The following is a 22,380-nucleotide window of genomic DNA, read 5'->3' on the forward strand; positions in this document are numbered from 1 at the left end:
AATAGCATTACTTATTTATATACTTAAATAAATAACCTTTATTTCTGGATATCTAACAACTTATTTTTAAAACCTGAAGATTAATTATTGACATGGGAGTTTTCATAATTAATTTATACAAAGAAAATGATTAATATTGGATTTTTCATATTTTTTGTATAAGAAAAATTATATACCAAGCAATATAGAGGTATTTAAAGAAATAACTAATTTTTAGAATAATTTCAGATTTACAGAAAACTTGTGACAGTATTGAGTTCCCAAAAACCCCTGTACCCAGTTTCCCACATTAACATTTGCTACAATGTTAATATATGCTACATTTGCTACAATGAATGAACCAATTTGAGCAGTGTTATTAACTAAAGTATAGAGGCATTTTAAAAATTATACTATATGACTATTAGTTTTCCTGTAAGTATTTGGTCAATTGCAAATGCTATGCTGAAAAACAATGTTCTACTGCCATCTACTGTTCTAAATAAATTTATATTTTTCAATTTGGATTCACCTCAAAAATGGTGAATGCACTGAAGTTCAGAGAGGCTAAATCTCACAGGTTAACAGCTATCGACAGCTATTCATTCATTCATTCATTCATTCATTCATTCATCAAACTATTACTTAACACTGCATTAGAAGAGGTGCTGGGGATACAGAGTCACTTTCTTCAAGGATCCCATAGTCTAACAAGGACATAATAAAGATTATTATATAACAAAGTTATTGGTACATAGATTTCAAGTGTTCTGAGAACATAGCAAAAGAACACACGGTTACCTTAGATTAGAGATAGGACTATAGGGAACATGCCAAGATTCAGGGAAGTCTTCTTAGGAGACATAGGGTCTGAAGCAGATCTTAAAAGTCCAGTAGAATTCACAATAGCCAAGATATGGAAGCAACCTAAATGCCCATTAACATACGATTGGATAAAGAAGTTAAGGTTCATATATACAATGGAATATTACTCAACCATAAAAATGAAATCCTATCATTTACAACCATATGGATGGACCTAGAGGTTATTATGCTGAGTGAAATAAGTCAGATAAAGATAAATACCATATAATTTCGCTTATATGCAGAACCCAAGGAACAAAAAGAACAAACGAGTTGAAAACAGACTCACAAATATAGAGGACAATCTGGTAATGGCCAGAAGGGTGGGGGTGGGGGGGTCTGGGAGAAAGGGGTGAAGAGTTAAAGGAGTACAAATTAGTAATTGATAGATGGTCACCGGGATGAGGAGCACAGCATAGGGAATGCAGTCAGCAGTTAAGTAATGGCTAGGTGTAGAGCCAGAAGGAAGAAAGAGTAATCAAGGGGATTATTTCATAAATTATATAAATGTCTAACCAACATACTGTTTACTTGAAACTAAAAAAAAAAAAAAAGGAATAACCTAAGGTAGGAAGGCAAACAGTGTTGTGCATGTGAGAGAAAAAAAAAAGACTGGAAAGTGTAAGGCAAGCAGAGGTTACAAGAGACTGAAGAGGCTAACAGGGGCCTGCCCTTGGAGGAATTTGTGTCTCTTTTAGGAATCTCACTCTATATGGTAGATGTGATGAAGCATCAGTGAGGGTACATGAAGGAGAGTGACAGGGTCAGATGCACGCTTAGCTGGATCATCTTAGTAGTCTTGTGGAAGATGGATTTGGGAGAAAGGGAGACAAGGAGAACAGTTAGGAGACAGCCGGGCAGTTAACGCAAATGAACCAGAGCGGGAATGGCAGGAATGGAGCAGAGAGTCTGCATTGTAGAAATATTTTGGAAGTAGGGTAGGCGGCAGAACTTTCAATTACTGGATTTAAATTGGATATAAGAAAAAAAAGCCAAGGATGATCTTAGAGTTTCAATTTTGGTGACTAAGATTCTGGAGGTTTTATTGAGGCTACAGAAAGAAGATAATGGTTTAGGAGAAGAGAGGGCCATTTGAACTCTATAGTGACTGAGGTTAAAGTGTTTGAGAGAGAATTCAGGTGCTGCCATCTTGCTGGAAGTTGGATATAAAAGTTTGAAGCATGGAGAAAAAGTGTGGGCTAAAGACACATATGTTTGCAAGTCATGAGTACGTAAGTCGGGGTTGAAATCATGAAAATGGATGGTGTAATACAAAGAAAGTGTATAGAATGAACAAAAGAGTTGTACAAAAATAGAAACCCAGAAAATCCAACACTGGAGAACTAATGAGAAAGGGAATAAAAAACAAAAAAACCCCAGCAATTCCTGACAGTTGATAGTTGACCTGGCAACCAAAAGCTAGGCCATGATGGTTCAATGTAAGCATAAATAATTTCACAGAATATGAAGGTCAGACAAGGTCACTCTGTGATTGTGACAGAACAAGACAAAAAACAAAACTATTCCATAATCAGATCTAAACACAGAAAAAACAAAAATACCAAGCAACCACAAAATATATTGGTCTTCCCAATATGATATAACTCAAAAAAAAACCCACTTCCTTGGACCGTCTCCAACTTCACCTAATATAAGCCTAAATTGTATTGCTAGATTCTCCTAACGCTCTCTCACTGAGACATCCTCCAGAGTGTACCGCGGTTTGCAGTCTCCCTTGCTGCAGTGAGGATTCATAAATCCAACTTTATTTGACTATAGGTGTGTTCCTGGTGGTCTTTAGGCACTGGGTTTAACATCTTTAAAGAAGCCAATAATGTAGAAAGTTTCACGAAGGGAGACATCCAATTATCAAAGAGTCCAATGATATCCATTAAATTTGGCAAATATGAGCTTACTGGTGACCTTTGAAAAATAGAGCAGTTTTCATAGGATATGGGAGTAAACGCAGTGGTGTGCTCCTACCAGCTTGAGAGATATTTCTTCCAAACTCTGTGTTCAGTGACAGTAAGTTAGTAGCTGGAAATCAGCCATGGGGAAGTATTTACACCATGGAAATTGGCAAATGCTATAAACCAATTTTTTTTTTTTTCTTCACAAAGTTAACTGTTTAAACTTTTCCCATCACATCACTGGGTAGAAGAGAGATTACATTTGCCTGAGGAAGGAAAAAGGGGTGAGAGAGTAGAGATAATTAGACATTTGCCTGAGCAGGGGAGAAAAAGAGATTGGACAAGGGTTAGAGGAGGAACACAGGGTCAGTGAGAACTAGAACTCAGGTTGCCTGAGTTCTGTTCAGTGCTTATTCTACTGTCACCTGTTTTATCACACTCCTGTCACGTTGGTTTACTAGTGAGACCACAGAAGCTTATATGAGCATAACTCCATTACAGTTTGGAAGAAAACTGTTGTGGGTGGGATGTTTGTGAAGGAAAGAAGAAGGAGAGAAAGAAGGAGAATTTTGGAGAACTATATTCCAAACTCCTATGAGGAGTTATTGTAAATAGCACTGTCTGTGGTGTCAGACTGTCTACACTGGAGTGTGCCTTTGCAAGTCAGACACTGCGCAGTCTTGAGCAAGCTACTTAACTTTACCATTCCCCAAACGTCTCATCTATATGACAGTGAGAGTAGTACACACCTCACTAGATGGGTATGAAACACTTACCAGCAAATGTTACTATTATTATTACTATTACTTTCTCTGGATAGGAGACTAAAGCAACTATAAACTTTTATTCTGAAATTATATATTTATATGTTTTTATAATATTATTTTCTTTTATAAATGTAAAACTTCAAAATTTATAAAAATAAAAACTTTGCAGGTACAATTTATGTTTGTCAAGTGCTCTGCAATCCCTATATTATCCAGCAGGGGGAGCTATTTAACTGTTTACTATCCACCATACCCCATCATTTCAGGAATATGGCTAGATAAATGATTACAGTGTCTAAGATAACTTAATGTTTTTCAGTTAGTATTCATATATAGACTTTGCTCCTTGTAAACATGAAAAGTCCCCTTTCTAATCCTATTAAAGTGGGAAACCTATGTGAAAATTATTATTAATCCTTATGTTGTGGCTTACTATGTGCAGGCATTATCTTGAGCACTTTACAAATACTAGCTTTTTAAAATACTTATTACAACACTATGGGGTGAGCACTATTTTATAGATGAGGAAACTGAGGCACAAAGAAATTAAGTGGACCAATATCACACAGTTAGTATGAGAAAGGACCAGAACCTGAGCTATCTGGTTCCAGAGTCTATGAGTCATGTGTTAGGTACATTATTGTTGGAACCTAACCTGGGTTGATTTAGTCTCTTCCAGAAATTCTGAAGAACTACTTTCCTTCAGCATTAACGAGCATTTTCCCTCAAATCTACTGGAAGTTATATCTAGTCCAAAATTATTCAGATATTAAGACACCAACAAAACTCTCATTTTGTCTGAAACCACTTTGTACATAATCAAGACTCTTTGTTTTGTAAGAATACAATTTTTTTCTTATCATTATACACAGCTAATTTAACAAACATTTTCATTACTTTTGAAAATCCAGAGAGCATATTTTCTTTACACAATCTCCACTGTATGCAGTTAACTCTCACCAGACTAACCCTTGTGTTATTCTTTGAAAGTGAAAATATTTGCCTCTAATGAAAATGTGCGAACTTAGTTTATGTAAAATGAAGGCTGGGGAAATTATTTCATGTGGTTTCTGACACTAACTTTCTCAGTACTTTCTCTTTATTCATCCTCAAAAATTGCCAGAGAATTGAGTAAGACAAAATAGTATTCTGTTTCTATTGAGGACACCAAACTTAAAATACAGAGGACTAAATTTTAAATTTTAAACATTGCTAAGTATTTGCCACTTATTTTATGTTAAATTAATGGGAAAAAAATAAGAGATCCAGAAGAAATCTTTGGAGGCACAAGCTAAGATGTGACCCCATCCCCACCCCCTTTGATGTTTTTGCCCAAGGCCACTGAGGTGCCTGACACTGAGAACTTGTTTCTCTTCAGTGCCACTCCTGGCTGCTACCCCACCCTCTCTGCCACACCTGAGGAGTCATGGTGGTGACAGAGGCAGGGCTAGGACACTGGAGGTGGGATTTTAGGTGCTGGATGCATGCCGACATATGTTTTCTATTTGGAGAAACCCAACAGTAAATGAAAAGAGTAGACAAAGAGGAGTTTAAATAAGTAGAGATTTGTGATACGTAGGGGACTGCGACACACGGGTCCTGTTAAATTTGTTAAATTCAGTATGTTCACGTATCAAATGTTTGAGTCCCCTTAAGACCCAGACACGGTGCTAGACAAGGATACTCAGATAAATAAAATACGGCCTCTGCTGTCAGAGCTGGCGGCCCAGTGGGAAAGGCGGGCATGTAAACAGATGAATACGAAGGGAGCCATGGTACAAGGTACAAAGGTGGAGCCCAGGCGGAAGTGGCCACCTCTGCCTGGGAGGGTCCAGGACCGGCTCCTGGGGTTGCTCCTCACATTCACACGGAGTGCTGCATTGACCCCTAGGTACAATCTGAAACTTCCTGAAACTTAAATATGGTATTGTTGAAAAATCAGACCACTCTCCGACGACAGGAGTTAAATATTCAGCTGGTGTTGAGCAGATTAAAACGTGCACCCGTTGACGGGCTGAGAAGAAAATCATCTGTATAGGTGGATCTCGTAAGAGGGAAATGAGGCTGTGGGGAGCGCAGGGGCGCGCGTGGCTGCAGCCTGGGCCGCCGGGCACCTCCGGGTCCGCCCCGGGCCGGGTAAGCTCGCCCACCGCCCGTGAAACCCGAGCCTGGCCCCGCCTCTCCCGCGCGCGCCCCGGCCCGGCCCAGCCCGGCCCGGCCCGGCCCAGCAGGTCCGGGCGGAGCGCTCTGAGTCACCGGAATCTAGGTGGGGCCGGGGCGCCGCGCCCCTGCGGCCTCTTCCCTTTTGTCGCCCTGTCCGCGCTCGCGGGCCACTCTCCGCCGGCGTCCGAGCCCCGCGCGCTCCTCTCCTCCGCGCCGCCCCCGTCGAGATGCTGCGCTGCGGCCTGGCCTGTGAGCGCTGCAGGTGGATCCTGCCCCTGCTCCTGCTCAGCGCCATCGCTTTCGACATTATCGCGCTGGCCGGCCGCGGCTGGCTGCAGTCGAGCGACCACATCCAGACGTCCTCGCTGTGGTGGCGATGCTTCCACGAGGGCGGCGGCAGCGGGTCCGCCGCGGATGGCTGCGAGAGCCTCATGGACTACGGTGAGTGCCTCCGCCCGCCGCTGCCTCCAGGAAGTCCTCTGGGTCGCGGCCGGGCGTGCACCCGCGCCCTGGGAGTGCGCGGCTTTCGGAAGCCTCCCTGTATGAAAGGACTGGACAGGATCTGGGATAATGAGTCATTCAAAATAAATAAATAATAATAATAATCGATCTAGAGCTTAGCTTCATGCCTCCGACCTGAACAAAAAGCACCAGCTTTGAGTGGCCAAAACCAGGCTCAACGCTGGAAGAAAATGGCCCTGGTTCGCTGTTTTTTGGTAGAGTTTGTAGGTTAATATGCAAAAGGTGATTTCAGCCATTTGAAAAGGTTTGGTAAGTTGATATAATAAACAGAGTATTTTTTTGGAGACCTACTGAAATTTCTTCCCATTCTGCCTCCTCTGGTTCTTCTTACGATTAAAATTTAAGTATTAAAATACATGCCTTCCCTAATGTAGATGTATTATTCGTTAAACTGAACTAAGTGAAAGCAGCTCTTCCTCCATTAAAATAGTTCTCAGTCCAAATTTCAGCAGCTACAATTTCAGTCGATACTGTAGCGTTTACTGCGTCAGCCTAGCTCTTGTTTACTTTTGTCTTGGTGTCTTTCTGGTTTAAGCACGGCCTTGTTGTTTAGAAAAATTTTATTTTAATCTGATTTGAAATCAAAAAGCAAACATATCTTCTACATCAGTGAAATGAAGCAGAGTTGACAAATGTGATATATTGCAGACGGAATATTTTATTTTTCCAGCATGGAGGAAGCTTCAGTGCTTAACTTGTTAAAACCCTGACTGGAGGCGAGCGTCGTTTTATCTGATGGCGGCCCCTGCTAACTAGTAGATGTGAAGGACAGTGGGGTCTGTCTGTTGTGATTAGCGGTGTGTATGTGTGTGGGGAGGGCGGGGTGCAGGCGAGGAGTGTTATTTAAGTATGAACATTATAAGAAGCTTAAAGCCAAATACTTCTCAGTGGGACCTTACCAACGGAGTTTAATAGTTCTAAACCGAAGCCACCCTGCCTCTTTTTATTCCCGCTTGGGACTATCGACTTGATTCTCAACCCCTGCCCCTGAAATGGCCCCGGGTTTTCACAAACTGTTTATTTCTGGGGTCCTCTATCAGGGACTTGTCGCTGATTCCTAAGGGCTGTGGAATAGTTTGGAAGTTCTCACGGTTAACTTCCCCCCAAAAGGAGGCATGGTCCTCATTAGCTGGTAATAAAATGTAAAGACTGAATGGAATTCCTGATTTCCTTAAAGTCTGTGTTTTTCCTTTCTTAAAACACAAACAGCTCGCCCACTAGGGTTTGTACTAACTCAGGCCTTTAGGTTTTTAAACGGAATTGATTTATTTGAAATAATATATCTGTATCTTCTAGTTAAAATGCATTGGAATTCAGTATCCTGTAGGGGACTTATAGATCTGCTTAAGTAGATGTGTTTTTAAACAGACTTTGATAATCATACTTCACGCCAAAGACTAACAGACCCAAAGAACACTTAGCAATCTTGCACATATTAAGTAAGAAGGAGGTTAGTTAGTGCTGAGAAGGAATAGGGCTGCTGGCAGAACCAGGATCCCCACTGCTGCTGGGACGTGATCTAGCGTGCAAGGCTCTGGCTGTCACCACAGCCCTCTTGTGAAACATGCACAATGCAGTTTTTATTTTTCTTGACTTGCAGGATGAGCTCACCTTTCTAGGGTGCGGCTCTTCCAACCTCAGACTGACATAGTGCTTTGTATATGGAAGGGAGACAGCAGGTTTTGTTTCTCAGTTTAATTTTTTAATTAGTGTATGTGTGTGAAGTTGGTAGAGAAATTGGTCTTTGGAAAAGTTCAGTTTTCCAGGTGATGCAGCAAGACTGATTTTCATAAATGAGCAGTGGCCTTCACACCCCAGTGTAGTTATTCCCGTGACTTTTGCAAAGATAATTAAGTGCCAATAATGTGTTAGATGGGGCTTTAGCTCAGGACCTAGAATCAAATCATGACAACAGAATCCACTGTCACTAGGAGACCATCGGAAGGAGAAAATAGATAGGCATTCACCAGGAGAGGTCTATCTCAGGCTATTTTAAGTCAAAGATGAGTTGGAGTGTTTATCACACTTACGCTCCATCTCCTGACATGGACTGTTACTTAGTTTTGCGTCACAAGTGTGGCAGTTGTGTATTTCTGCACTGTAGGGTGATGATCTAGGCATCTCTGATCCCTGGAGATTTTCAGATAGCCTCAATAAGGCCTTGCTGAAAACAAAATGTTTACACTACTTTACCTAAAATGTGGTAAGCAGTTTACACAGACTCCCGCATATGTATAAACACAACAAGGAGTAAGCTGACAGCTCTAATTAAAATGATATCTCAATATAGAGAGTTGAGCTGGTACATCTATTTTTTGAAAACTTCTTGATATGTTCTAGAAAATAAACATTGTGATTTACCATTGTAACTATTAAGGTTTACCTTTTTATTACAAAGTGCTTGACCATCTCTTTTATTGACATTCATAACATTAATACATTAATTTTGGTAATGATACAGGTTATTCCTGGCAAGTATTGGCAATAATACTAAATGATATAGACTTTTAAAAAATAAAAGTAGTTTCTTTTTTACATTAATATTAATGTAAAAGGCAAAATATTATATATCGTCACTATTATTAACAGTTTTAAAATAATTTCAGATTACCATATCACCTCATTTTTTTCCTATAAATGAACCAAATTACATGGCTGAATATATTATTTTCATGATAGTAACAACTAAATAAATACTAATCTTTACAAATACTTGTTTGAATTTATTAAACATCATGGCTTCTATTCCTCAAAACAAGAAAAGAAAATCAAGACTTAAATATTGAAATGGTCATTCAGTTTCATGTATACATAACATGCAGAATTAAATTTGAAGGCATGTTGATGTGTGCTATTTTTGCACTCCTGGCAGTTTCTCTTCCAGTTTTAAGAAAAAATACAACAGGAGATGTTAATTTCAAATCCCAAGCAAGCTCCAGCTTGTCAGGGTGGAGAATAATGGAGATGAGTTTATGCACCAAGAATGAAAGTGGGGGCGGAGGGGGAGGTTAGTGTCGAAGAGCTTTTGCCTTGGATCTGGACAGAAGAGCAGAGCCTCGTTTTTACCAAAGATAGCCGTTGAGACCACAGAATGCACTGAATGGTTTTTTTAATATGAAATCAGCCTTGGGTAACTCAGTGAATCAGAGTAGTATATGAACTATTTTTAGGTCATTTACCTTACGATTTTTAAATGTACAAGAAATTAGAAAAATAAGTATGAAGTTAATAGATTTATATTAGGCTAAATTCAACATAAAGGACTTCATTTTGAGATTATGCTCTTGTGGCTTTTGGCAGGGGGCATGGTGAGGTATTAAAATATTCTTGTTTTATGAAATTAGGCATTAGTAGGTAGATTACTCTTTATGGGCATGTGTTCACTTCCTTACATAGCAAAATAAAAAGTTGGCCACTCTCAGTTCATTTTCATAGTTAAAAAAATATATGTGTAAAAGGGGTGTGTGTGTGTGGTGTGTGTGTGTGTATTGCCATGAAATCTAGAAGTCTAGGAACCAGGTACATAGTGCAGTTTATACCACATCTGCTGCAGTTAGCATTAACCACCCCAGTAAAGACACAGAGTCCTAGATTTTAGAATTAGAAAGGAATGAGAGTGTACCTATTCAAGCCTTTGCCAAATGCTCTCAACACCCCCCATGACTGAGCTGAGCTGCTTCCTATTGTTCAGCAACTTAATTCCATTCTCTCTCAATGCTACTTGTTTAAAAGTACTTCTTGGTTAAAACAGTACTTCTCTCATACCTTCTTCTACTGATAGAGCCGAAATGTGCTGCCCTGTAAATTCTACTTTCCAACCTTCTTCTATCTGACAGACTTTTAAATATTTAAGGGTAGGTCCTAAATTCGCTGCTGCTGTTTATCTTGTGTGATTTCCCTGTTTTCACATCTTCCTGTGTAGGATGGTTTTCCCACTCAGACTTTAAAAGACGACCCTCCAAGGGTATCATAGTTCTATTAAAACACCACAGTAAAAAGTTATCATCTGGCTCCGTTTCAGGAGAAAATACAGAGCATGTATAGAATCCCACGATTATGGAGTGCTCTCCTTTGAGACTGTGCCATTCCTCCTTTAAGCCACCCCTTCTGCTTTCCACAACTTCCGCAAAATTGCTTTTTTCTATGTAGATTGTTTTGGAGGCCTGTTAGGACTTGTCCTGTAGATAGATACCTGCTACTCAACATATTGCAGACCAGCAGCATCAGTGTTACCTGGGAGGTTATGGGACACTCAGTGTCTCAGGTCCACCTACTGAATCGGAATCTGTATTTGAACGAGATCCACAGGTGATTAGTGAGCACTTTTAAGTTTCAGAAGCACTGACCTGTATTCCTGCAGATTACCTACTCATTGAACATGCAGCAGTCTTTTTGAATTTATTATGCACTTATGCTTATATTTATTTGTAGTGGGATCTTTATTTTTTCAATTATGGTTTTATCTAGTTTTCAGTTCTGCTCATGTAGAATATAAAGAACCCTATAAAAACAACATGATTAGGGTTCACATTAAAGAACCCGATAGAAACAATATGAAAAAACCTGACAAAATCTCAGATTCACTAGGTGGGGCCTTCGGTATTAATAAATGAATCCTTTTTTTGCTCTTTTCTTAACAGTTGACCTTACTGGTCATTTTCTAGCTGTATTTGCCTTATAGCATTGTATTTTGGTATGTAATCTCTGGAAAAAGATATAACATTCATCTTCATACAAAAAAACTTCAAAACATTTCCTAGAAAAAACTCAGAATGTCATCAGTGACCATTGAATAGTTTCCATGTTGTTGATTTAATGTTGAATCTGCAAAGACAGAGTAAAATTTGATAAGCCATTCTTCATCTAAATGGATCTTTAATGAATCTTATTTAAAAGTGGATTTATAATTCTGCTGGTTTCTTTTATAACATGAGCTTCTCCAAGTGGTATTTAGAAAATAAACTTAGGACATAATAAATTATGTCTATAAAACGCCAAATTTATCTTCCCTTAAGGAAACAAAACAAACAAAAGCTTTCCTACACAGAAACTGTTTACCTGGAATACTGTATGCTTTTGTGGCCTCAATCCAGAGAATGATAATTGACAATGAGAATCCTGCCCACTCCCCTACACATACACAAACACAATTAGGAAAGGCAATAAAATTTAAAGTGCATAAAATAATAATGAAAGACAGACTCATCTTCAGAATAGATCAAGGACAGTCTGCCCCTGAAGAACTGAGGGCTGTCTGTTGAAACATGGAAGAAGTAGCTTTAAGACAACTTTTAAAAAATTGATGTTTTCCATTAGAGTTGGTAAATGTGGTATAGTTTAGAACATAGTATAATATAAAAATAGAAATAGTTCCCCAAAGAGCTGGGTAAATTTGTAGATGTTAGGCTCATTCTGGGTAACGAAGTGAGACCAAAGGTATTTAGGGTATAGACTTAACTTCTCAAAATGTATGTCATGGGGAATTGTCATGTCCTGAGTCTACATGGCTTTCAGGCCCCTTCTCAGACAGAATATTGGCCTAGGAGACCATGCTCAGATGGTAGGTTCCATCTCCTTGTTTTATAGCAAAATGTTCATTGCCATGAGAAGGAGCTTGCCTTACCTATCATTCATCAGTCAGAATAGAATCTTCACAACCATGCCAAGAGTTGTCCTAAGTGATAGTTACACAAGTCAGTGTGGGTGTTTCCATGATGAGGAGCAGGTTTTACAGGTCTACTTGCAAGGCAGCCTTTGTCAAGACAAAATGCTCTTAATTCTCCACTTTGATGACTCACAGCATTTTAAATAAGACATTAACTGTGCTGATTTAACACAACCTAGAAAAAGTTCTTAAAATGGTCTGTGTTTGTATTTATGTTTACCTCCTAGCTTTAGGTTAGGTGAGTTCACTTACTATTTATTTTAATTCTTTTCAAATACCTTAAACTAAGCATAAATCACACCTCAGCTATAATGTTAGAAAAAAGTAACAATAGCCATAATTAACATATTATTCTTTATCAAATAGGTAAGATTATTGATAATTACTCTTTATAGCAATATCATACATAATTTATTTAGCTATACTTTTAAAATCTTAATCTGTGATAGCAAAGTTTGGTTATTGAAATAAGTTCTTTGTTAGGATTTTTTCTGTTCTTATTGGAAACTCAGATTCTGCTATGCAATTTATTTTCATAATGTTTCTATTCCTCTGCATATTTATACAGGTATGTTGCCTTTCACTGCACAGTTTCAAATCTATGAACTCAAAAGGAAAAATCAGTGTTTGCCTATTTGAATTAATGATTAGATTTAATTGAATTTAATGATTGGCTGTAGCTATAAAAAAAATCTATAGAAAGGAGAGTATAATTGGCAGGGGCTGGCACATACTGAAAGTTATATGCTCTTTTGGGCAGTGCTGCATCTGTTTTTATAAGGAGGTTAATCATCTACCTTAGTTCTCAAACTTTAGTATGGGTGTAAGAAATACCAGTAAAATGCAGATTCCTAGACACTACCCCTCCAGCTCTGATTCGGTAGGTCTGAGGGAGGTATAAGAATCTGAATTTTTAATAATGTCCACTGATGATTTTGACTCAGTGGTATATGGGCTAGAATTTGAGACAGTCGAATTAATGTTCTTTTTAAAGCACGATTCCTCTTTTCTTGAAAGTTACCTTATTTGAAGGACAAAGCTAAAGTTAGAGAAGAGACTCGATTTCACTTTTTGACTTTATTCATTTCTTTTTAAAAGAAAACATTTCTATTTTTACCTGGTCCTAAAATCTCTTACTGATCTCACAGGAAGAGGAAGATGATTTGGAGGAAAGTAGTAAAAATTAGAAATGTAAAACTAGGCCCACTCATGTACTGTCTCAGCCCCAGCCTGACTGTTGCTACTAGAAGGTAATTTGTGTGGAAATGTGATATTTGAGCATATAAAAGTGTATCTTCTCCTTAATTACCTGTTATTCCCCAGGCAATCATGAATCTAGAGGACGATCTGGAGGGAGAGTAGGGGCTGGAGAAGGGAACTTAGCTCAGGTTTGGATAGAACAGATTAAAATTCAAAAATGCAGTGAATGACAAAAACAATCTTTATGTGACAATGCAGAACCTTGTGAATGTAGAATAAAGTGAAAACGAGATACTGGAGAAAAGTCATAGGAATATAGGAGGAACTTTTTGAGCTCCGTGACTTTTCACACAAAAACTCTCATCCTTACAATAACCTTGAAATAAGGCATTTTTGGCCTTGGTTAACAGATATGCAAACTCACAGTGACTAATAGGAGCCAGAAGCAAGCTGTAAATGAGGTCCAGCTGGCTCCAAAACCTTACTCTTTCTGCTGTCCCATATCTTTAACTCTGACCCATCAAATGACCCAGAATTAAGTAAGGGTAAATTCGTCAGCTGAGCTATAGGAGTAAAACCAGGGCAGAGGTGCACATGACCCTCCTTTTCAAATGCAATAAAGAATAATAAGTTAAGAGTGCATGTTCATCCATCAATGTATGAATGGATAAACAACATGGAGGATGTCCATACTATAGAATATTTTTTGGCTATAAAAGGGAATGAAGTACTGATCCGTGCTACAACATAGATGCACCTTGAAAACATTATGCTAGATGAAAGAAGACAGTCACAAAAAGCCACATAGTATATGATTCCATTTATTTGAAATGTCCAGAATAGGCAAATTTATTGGGACAGAAAGTAGATTAGTGGTTGCCAGAAGCTGGAGGAAAGGAGGAATGGAAATTGACTGCTAATGGACATGGATTTTTTAGGGGGCAGGTGATGAAAATGTTGGTATTGTTAGTGGTGATTATTGTACAACCCCATGGATATAGTAGAAACCACTGAATTGTATACTTGGAAAGGGTGAATTTTATGGTGTATAAATTATATCTCAAAAAAAGAGTGATGTTTTGGATTCAGGCAGACTCTAAATCAAACTCTGCCTAAATCACTTGCTAGCTGCGTGGCTATGACAGGTTATTTGAACTCTCAAAACCTTACTGTAGCCTCATTTCTAAAGAAATGATAATGGCGCGAACCTTAAAACGTTGTTGTGAGGATTCAGTGAACTAGATATGTCAAGTTCTTAGTCCAGTGCCTGGCACAGAGCAATTTCTTCATGAATGTTACTATTACCTCTTGTGTGAAGAGATCTTAAAAATCAGAGCAGATTGAACATTAAGAATTATTGGCTAGAATGGTTAGCCTGAGTTCATGGCTCTTCCAGTTTCCGCAGGTGCAGGGTAGCATGACACAGGGCTGGAGGCGCCCCTGTGATCCTCAGACCTAGAACTCAATTCCTACCTCATCCTCATTGCTTTAAAGGCCGATATCAGTAATTAAGAACTCTTGTGCAACACATTCTGAATACTTAAGAAGTTCAAATTTAGACAGAAATCTAGGCCTGTCTGAACGTGTTATAAAAAAATCACAGCTACTTTTCAATTAAATTTTTTTTATTTTACATCTCTGCCTATTCTTCGGTTTATGTTTTCAAAGATTATTCCTACACAGAACCAACCATTGATATGAAACACAAAAACCTTTTAAAGTTTTTTGAAACATTTCCTAAAGAGATTGTAAAATCTCTTTATGTTTATTATGGTCGAGTTGTGTTAGGACTTGAGTGAACCCTTTAAATATATCAGTTTATATGGCAGTTTATTAAGTGAGAAACAGTTTAATAAAGTTTAACTTTCATCTCAGAGATAAAACATTTGGTCAAAAACCGAGGGGAGAAGGCATTACTGCGTATCAGTATATTAATGTCCTGTATAGGAACTGCCCATTCTCTGCTTGAAATATGGAGATGCTTGAGTATTGTCAAAAGAAAAACTGTCCTTCCACACAAATATATAATTAGTAGAAAGAAAAAAATCATATTGATACTTTGATAAGTGATGTTAAATTTGGTTTGTCTGTCTTACTAATGACTGTTTCTCTTTCCTCGCAGCGTGGGGAAGGGCAGCTGCTGCCATGCTCTTCTGTGGCTTTATCATCCTGGTGATCTGTTTCATCCTCTCCTTCTTTGCCCTCTGCGGACCACAAATGCTTGTCTTCCTGAGAGTGATTGGAGGCCTCCTGGCCCTGGCTGGTAAGACTTTGTGTCATCAGTTCTTCATTCATACCTTCCATGCACATTACTATAATAATTTCCAAACCACAAAGGAGATTCCTGACAATTACAGTTCCTGACCTGTTCTCAGAAAATATATCACCCAGGGCAGAATTAACAGAGGAGAGATGCATTTTAAGACCTGGATCCCTTTCCTCCTGTGTCCCTATGCTCCCTATCCAAGCAAGGAAGGTTGTTACTCTGTATACTACTCTTGTAGGTGACCCCATGTCCAGTGATCCCACCCCACCCCAAGGGACCAGGACTAAGCCCTGGAAGTGCAGTGTCTCCATAGTGGGCCCAGTGTTGGTCTACTGTGAGCCCCATGCTGAGGGGCTGGAATGTCCCAGAGCCATTTTACTTGTTTTTGTAGTGGGACATAAAGGGTTTTCTGCAATGGGAGGAGGGTCCCCAGGAGAGGCCAGATCTAGAATTGCCTCATCGACAGTACTGGGGGACCAGAAATTGAGTTTATGTAGGGGAGTGCAGCTCAGAGTGAACATTTATTAATGGCATACAAGAACTAGGAATCTAGGCAAGAATTATTTGAAATTTTAGGCAGGTACCTGGCACTCGTGGAATCTGGCAAAGGAGAAGGACCCCAGCGACAGAGCTGGTTTTAGGTGCAAAACTGAATTTCCTGAGGAGGGCAAAGGAGAAGGTGGCTAATAAGGCAAAGTGAGGTCACAGGTCATTTTTCAAAATAACAGCTCAAGCTCATGAGAGCAAAGCAGAAATCCAGCTACAGACCTGGGGTACAAATAGAAAGTGAGCAGAAGCCTTGTGACTAGAAGGATCCATGAGGTCAGGCATGAGCCCAGAGGGAGACCACTTTGTGCTGGGTTCCCTGAGCTTAGAAAAGTTGTTTGCAGAGCCGAGGGCAGGACAAGTGAGGGGCGGAAAGGCCCTGGCTGAGAGGGAGGGGAACCAACCAGGGCAGGCCTTGTCCCCTCCTGTACATTTAAAACTTTCTCTTCATTAAAATAAAGATTACTCTACTGTTCTTCATGTTTCAAAAAAAAAATTTTTTTTTTTAGAATAATGTTCTAAAATCAGAAGTGACTTGGAATCACAAAAGATACGAAGAACCTCATTGAACTTGACTTTTATTAGTTCAACTTTATAAGACCTTATCAAAGAAATACATTTGATATCTCTTCCTCTCATATGTCTTAGAAGACTAGATGAATGCTTGTTTACATCGCCATTAAAAATAATGCACTAGGACATTAACGTTTGTTGAAAAACCTAGTAAATATCATATGATTCAGCAGTTCTACTTCTAGGTCTGTCCTTAAAAGAACTGAAAGCAGGGACTTGAACAGACATTTGTATCCCCATGTTAACTGCAGCATTATTCACAGTAGCCAAAAAGTGGAAAAAGTGAGTTGTTCATCAACAGATAAATGGATAAACACAATTTGATAAAATTACAACGGAATGTTATTCAGCCATAAAAAGGAATAAAGTTTTGATAGATGCTACAATGTGGATGGACCTTGAAAACAATATGCTAAGAGAAATAAGGTAGATACAGAAGGACAAATATTTTATGATTTCGCTTATATGAAGTACCTGGAGTAGACAAATTTTATAGAGACAGAAAGTAGATTAGAGGTTACTGGGGGCCAAAGGGGTAGTAATGGGGATAGAATTTATTTTGGGAGTGTTGAAAAGTTTCAGGTATAGGTAGTAGTGATGGTTATACAATATTGTAAATGTATTTAATGCCACTAAATTGTATACTTAACAAATGGTTAAAACGATAAATATTATGTTGTGTATATTTTGCCACAATTAAAAAAAAAATCCTGTATAACTCTTTTGTCCATCTTCAAACATTAAGATCTGGTAATGGCCATCTTGAACTGACCGGGCTGCAGAAGTTGTAAAGAAAACTAGTTGTCGTGAGCGTCAGCAGATAAACAGCTTAGTGGTCCTGCTCAGTTCTGTGTTCTTATTTTACCATTTAAAACTCCTGTGTTCCTTTAGAGTGTGACAATTAGAATGGGAAATGTTTAGAGAAGAAAAAAAGCCTAGAAATCTCAATACATTTTTAGTGGTAATAATACTTAATTAGGCCTACTTGATGTTTAAGATATATTTCACAGCAATAATTTTTTTTAAATTTTACATGTATTATTGGGTTAGAATCAGAAAAATTAAGCACTTATACAATTTAGATTTTGCAGAAATTGATCCAAACCAGTAGAACTTCATATATGATGAACCAAAATGGATAAATCACAATAGTTAGCATTTATGACTAGGCAAAATTAGAGAATAACATAAAGAAGGATTACTTTCACTTACATGATATTTTCCAATAACTGACAAACCTAACTAATAAGAGTTTGCCATTTAAGGTATCCGAGCAGCAAAGAAATATTTCAGATCTGCACCAAGACTGCTCATTATAAATTGCCAGAGAAGAATATTTTGAGTTGAGAAATAGAAGCAACAGATCAAGATGTGGCAACATCTACAGCCTTCCTAGCAATTAAAAAAAAAAAAAAAAAAAAGAAAAGAAAAAGAAAAGTACTTTAGGAGTTTTATCTGTAGAGCCAGTAGAGAAAAATTAAAGTGAAAGAAAAAGTGGTGGTGAGGACCGTACACTCCCAGCCCGCCCCTCCTTGTGGAGAGTCATGTACAGAGCTAAAATCTGCTCACCCCTTTGATATGGCAGTGCATATATGACATGTGAAGTCAAAAAATGCAGAACATAGCTCAGCATGTACATACTCATTATCACTTTATAGAAATAAAGCATGTTCATTGAAAAAGGCCGTAAAAGATTAAGTTCTTTCTATTTTTCATTTAAGTTGCTTAAAATGTGAATATGATTAATAATAATTGTAATAATATGACTCTCATACCAAAGAGGTTAGAAATCTTGACTTATGTTTTTTTTTATTTAGAACCTCTCTTCCACTTTCCCGAAGTCCTGTTCCTCTCTTTTATTTCTTTTCCCTGAGCCTGGACTGCTCTTACCCGTGCCCTCCCTCTGTTTCTGTTTATTCTTCAGTTTCTCACTTCCTTTAGCAGGCTTTTCTAGTCATTTTCCACATTGATCATTTGCATCATCGGTTCATTTAGTCGTTCATTTATTGGATGAATATCCCAATGGTGTAGTTTTGAATATAGAGTGATGTGTGTGTGTGCGCACACACGTGTTTGTGTGTATATATCTATATATTGTTTTGCCAACTATGCCTTTGACAAAGGAATTACAAAGATGAATAATAATAGACTCTTTGTTACCATCTGCTTTCTATTACCACAGTTTTGCACTTTTTACTTCAGTATATATAACGCTTGCACGGGGACTATAGAGTGATTCTCTAATTGTTTTCTGTCTATATTTCATATATTCAGTATTCAGCTTAGTGCCGGGTATCTCTGACACACAAAATTTAATAATTTTTTTTGACTCATGATTAACTAGGTACGCCAGCCCCTTTCATTAGCATTGTTTAGGTGGATTTAATACTTGTTTAAAGGTAAAAACATTGTGGGAGAGGGAGTTAATCTATTGTTCCATGCATTCATTCATTCATGCATGCACGCATTTATACTTTGGGATTTTGTTTCTTCCCTTTAGCTGTGTTCCAGATCATCTCCCTGGTAATTTACCCGGTGAAGTACACCCAGACCTTCAACCTTCATCTCAACCCTGCTGTCACTTACATCTATAACTGGGCCTATGGCTTTGGGTGGGCAGCCACAATTATCCTGATTGGCTGTGCCTTCTTCTTCTGCTGCCTCCCCAACTACGAAGACGACCTCCTGGGCAATGCGAAGCCCAGGTATTTCTACACATCTGCCTGAGATGGGGAAGGCACTGCTGCCAGAATGTATTACAGAAGAAGAAACTATTCTCCCCGGAATACTTGGAACCTGTTTTGGGGAGCAGTGTTTATATTATTGGACTAGTCAAAATACCAAAATAATTTGGGAGAAAATATTTCTTAAATGATGTTAGAGTTTCATATTCATCTTTTATATATGTTGTATAAACAAAACCTACTTCTTTTAATTAATTACCTATAATATGCCAGTATTCCTTAATATCTATCCATACCATTTATACTGAATTTGTACAAGAATCTGAATATGAAACTTACCATTTTATAAGATAAAAATGAGAAGGCTTCAAAGATTTAAATAATCTGATCAAATGTCTGTTTTTCCAAGGTTAAATAGACTGTGTCTTTTAAAAGAAGAGATAAATACTGGTAAAAAATGTCAGTAACCAAATACTCTAAAAAAAAAAAAAATATTTTTTCCAGATTTCAGCTACTTAAAGAAGCAAAAGTTTTCTAAATGCATATTATTTGTGAGAATTTCTAATTAATAGCCTAAAAAATTGACTTATTTCTAAGCATCACTTTAACTTTATATATATGTCATTCAGGAATGTACTCTTTCAAGGTGAAAACCTGTTGCAGTAGTAAAGCCTTATGTAGGGAAGTTTTCTCTTCTAAAGTGGTTTTTAGGGTTGGGGTATGGGGAAATGATATAGTAATCTGTAGTGTTTTGTGTCTATCTGTTCAGAACCAAAGTTGATTGAGTTGAAAGATGGACCGGGTCTAATTCATCGTGACTGATAGATATGATTAGGTTGTGCCATAAAACATTAGGAAGGCAATTCCTATCACAAAAGTAACATTGAAACAACCTAAGGGGAAGGAATGGCTTGAATATTTCATCTCAGTTGACTGGGCTCTAATCATATAGACACAGCTTCTGATAGCAACTGTAAGCAAAAACTTAAATGTAGTTTGAAACCTGGTCTTCCTGGATAAAACAGATTTAAAATATCTGATATAAAACATGCAACAGGAGAGTTCAAGGATGCAAGATCTTTGAACGGAAAATATATGATATATCACATGGATTATTATTATTTTTTTTACCATTTGTACTTCCATAATGAAAACCAATTCATATGATATATCAAATTTTTATTTGGTAAGTTGCAGAACAAGCAATTACGGTTTTTATTATGAGTTTTTCCTAATAAACCAGGTGTTCTAATCTTGTTTCTAGTTTGCAGTTCTTTGGCTTTTTATTTATTTATTTATTTTCAAATCTGGGGAAGGGAATTTTTAAAAAATGCTTTGAGTGGGGTAGGAAAAACATTTGGATAAAGTGAAAAGTTGCTTCCTCCTTGAGATGTAATCTTCTTCATTTAGGTGGTGGGATAGCCAGCTTTCTCTTCTTATTTTCCCCTCGTCCGCTTTCCCATTTGGTCGTTTTTCCCTACCATGTGTCACAGATTAATTCCATTATGTTGCCTATAATGTGAAGAAGGGTTGCAGAGTGGCATGGTGGGAGAAGGGACATATTTCTTCTTAGTGCTGTTAGCCCTTTGGTCCTTGGCAACAAATTTTTTCCTATGCTTTTCAAAATAAGAGGTGAATGTTTCTCATCATAAATTTAGAAGACTGTGGTCTTGGTGATTATTGACATACACACATTTTTTTTTTTAAATTTTGTGACTGACAGGATTTGAAGTGGTAACTGACAATATTAAAAATGCCATCTTCTAAAAATATAACACAGCTAATTCAAGAAGATAATAGATATCTTGAGATTAAGAAACCAGGTCTCCCCCCTTGTATATAAAAATGACTCAGATACAAGGTTCTCAAAGACATACACTCTTGTCTTTGAAATTTTTTTTTCCATGCAACTGTCCTCTTCCCTGGCTCAATAAATAACACACTATATCCTAATGATGCACATTTAGGGAAAATACAACTTCCTGAGACCAGTGATCTAATGTAACAGAAGCATTTCAAACTGAAACATTTGGGACAAAGACACACTAAATGTTATTTTCGCTAAAATGTTCCTCTTCTTTCAGCCTTGTTCACATGTAGAGATCCTCTGTTTCTTGGTTCACATTCACTAAGACAGATGCCTTTATGTCATAAATACAGCAGAAGCATTCCAGAGAATTCTGGAGAGTAATGAAGAATTTGACTGAGGAACCATCTGAAGACTAACAATGTATTGTATGGAATTTCCCATGGTAAAGCTGAGGTGGTTTTTGGCTCTGTAATTATATTAAGAGTCCCCACCCTTTAAATAAGTAATTCTAGGTTCCCAAGCAATTATCTCACAGTCACACTATAAGTAGTCAGATATGCAAAGTGCCATTTACTGTTGTCACAAAGAAGTAATATGTCAAGGTCTTTCAGTTGTCACACAAGGTAACTGGAGTGTAATTATTTTTAGCTTCAAAATCATGTACTGCTGGACTGAGTTTGATAAGCTTTCCTTTTTTTTTTTTTAAGGAAATGAAAACAATGGGAGAATATAAGTCATAATAACTTAATTAGGTTGATTTTTGCTACAAACTGCTGAAAAACAGTCCTATTAATGTAATATACGTGAATGCTGAATTGACTTGTTTTGTTTCTCTAGGCGTGACTGAAAAGGGCATATTTGAGTCTCATTCCAATGTTGGCTCTTGTTAGCTATGCAGGCTTGAGAAGTTTTCCTCCCCACTGGTCTCATAACCTCATCCATCTATAAAATAATTGCAAATGATCCCTTTTCCTTCAATATTCTCCGATTCAGTATGTTTGTGTGTGCATCTGCTCATTTATTTATTCAATATTCTTGTGAAAAGGAAAAAAGGTAACATGATACGTATTTTGTGTGTTTTTAAAATTGATTTTCAAGGCTAGAGACAATGACTAAAATCTTAATATTGTGGTAACCTTTTTATGCCCAAATAATAACACTTTTTAAGTTGAAAGAGTATTCCTTTAGTTGGATGAACTAAATAAGGGAATGTAGACTATTGTGGGCATAAGGAACCCTAAGCTTAGAAGAAAAACGTCGTTTGTATTCTAGGGAGCTTCTAATTCTAGATGGTGGAGTGGACACTTAAATAATTGCTTCCAACAAATATAGAACAAAATGTAGAATAAACAAGTACCAGGGGGAATAAATAAATCCATAAATAAAAAAGGGATCTACTAGCTGACTGGAGAGTTTGTCAAATTTCTGAAA

At 37.7% G+C, this 22,380-nt stretch overlaps 1 protein-coding gene across 1 annotated transcript; it reads left to right on the plus strand.

Annotated features, from left to right (window-relative positions):
* The first annotated feature begins 5,760 nt into the window (after window positions 1-5,760).
* Window positions 5,761-20,402, plus strand: PERP (p53 apoptosis effector related to PMP22). The gene is made up of 3 exons (XM_039878981.1): window positions 5,761-6,124; window positions 15,193-15,333; window positions 18,956-20,402. Exons 1-3 carry the CDS (start codon window positions 5,911-5,913, stop codon window positions 19,180-19,182), a joined length of 582 nt encoding a protein of 193 aa, XP_039734915.1. The 5' UTR covers window positions 5,761-5,910; the 3' UTR covers window positions 19,183-20,402.
* The last annotated feature ends 1,978 nt before the right edge of the window (window positions 20,403-22,380 follow it).

Source organism: Pteropus medius, unplaced genomic scaffold (genome assembly GCF_902729225.1).
Source record: "Pteropus medius unplaced genomic scaffold, Ma_sr-lr_union100, whole genome shotgun sequence".
Lineage (NCBI taxonomy): Eukaryota > Metazoa > Chordata > Mammalia > Chiroptera > Pteropodidae > Pteropus > Pteropus medius.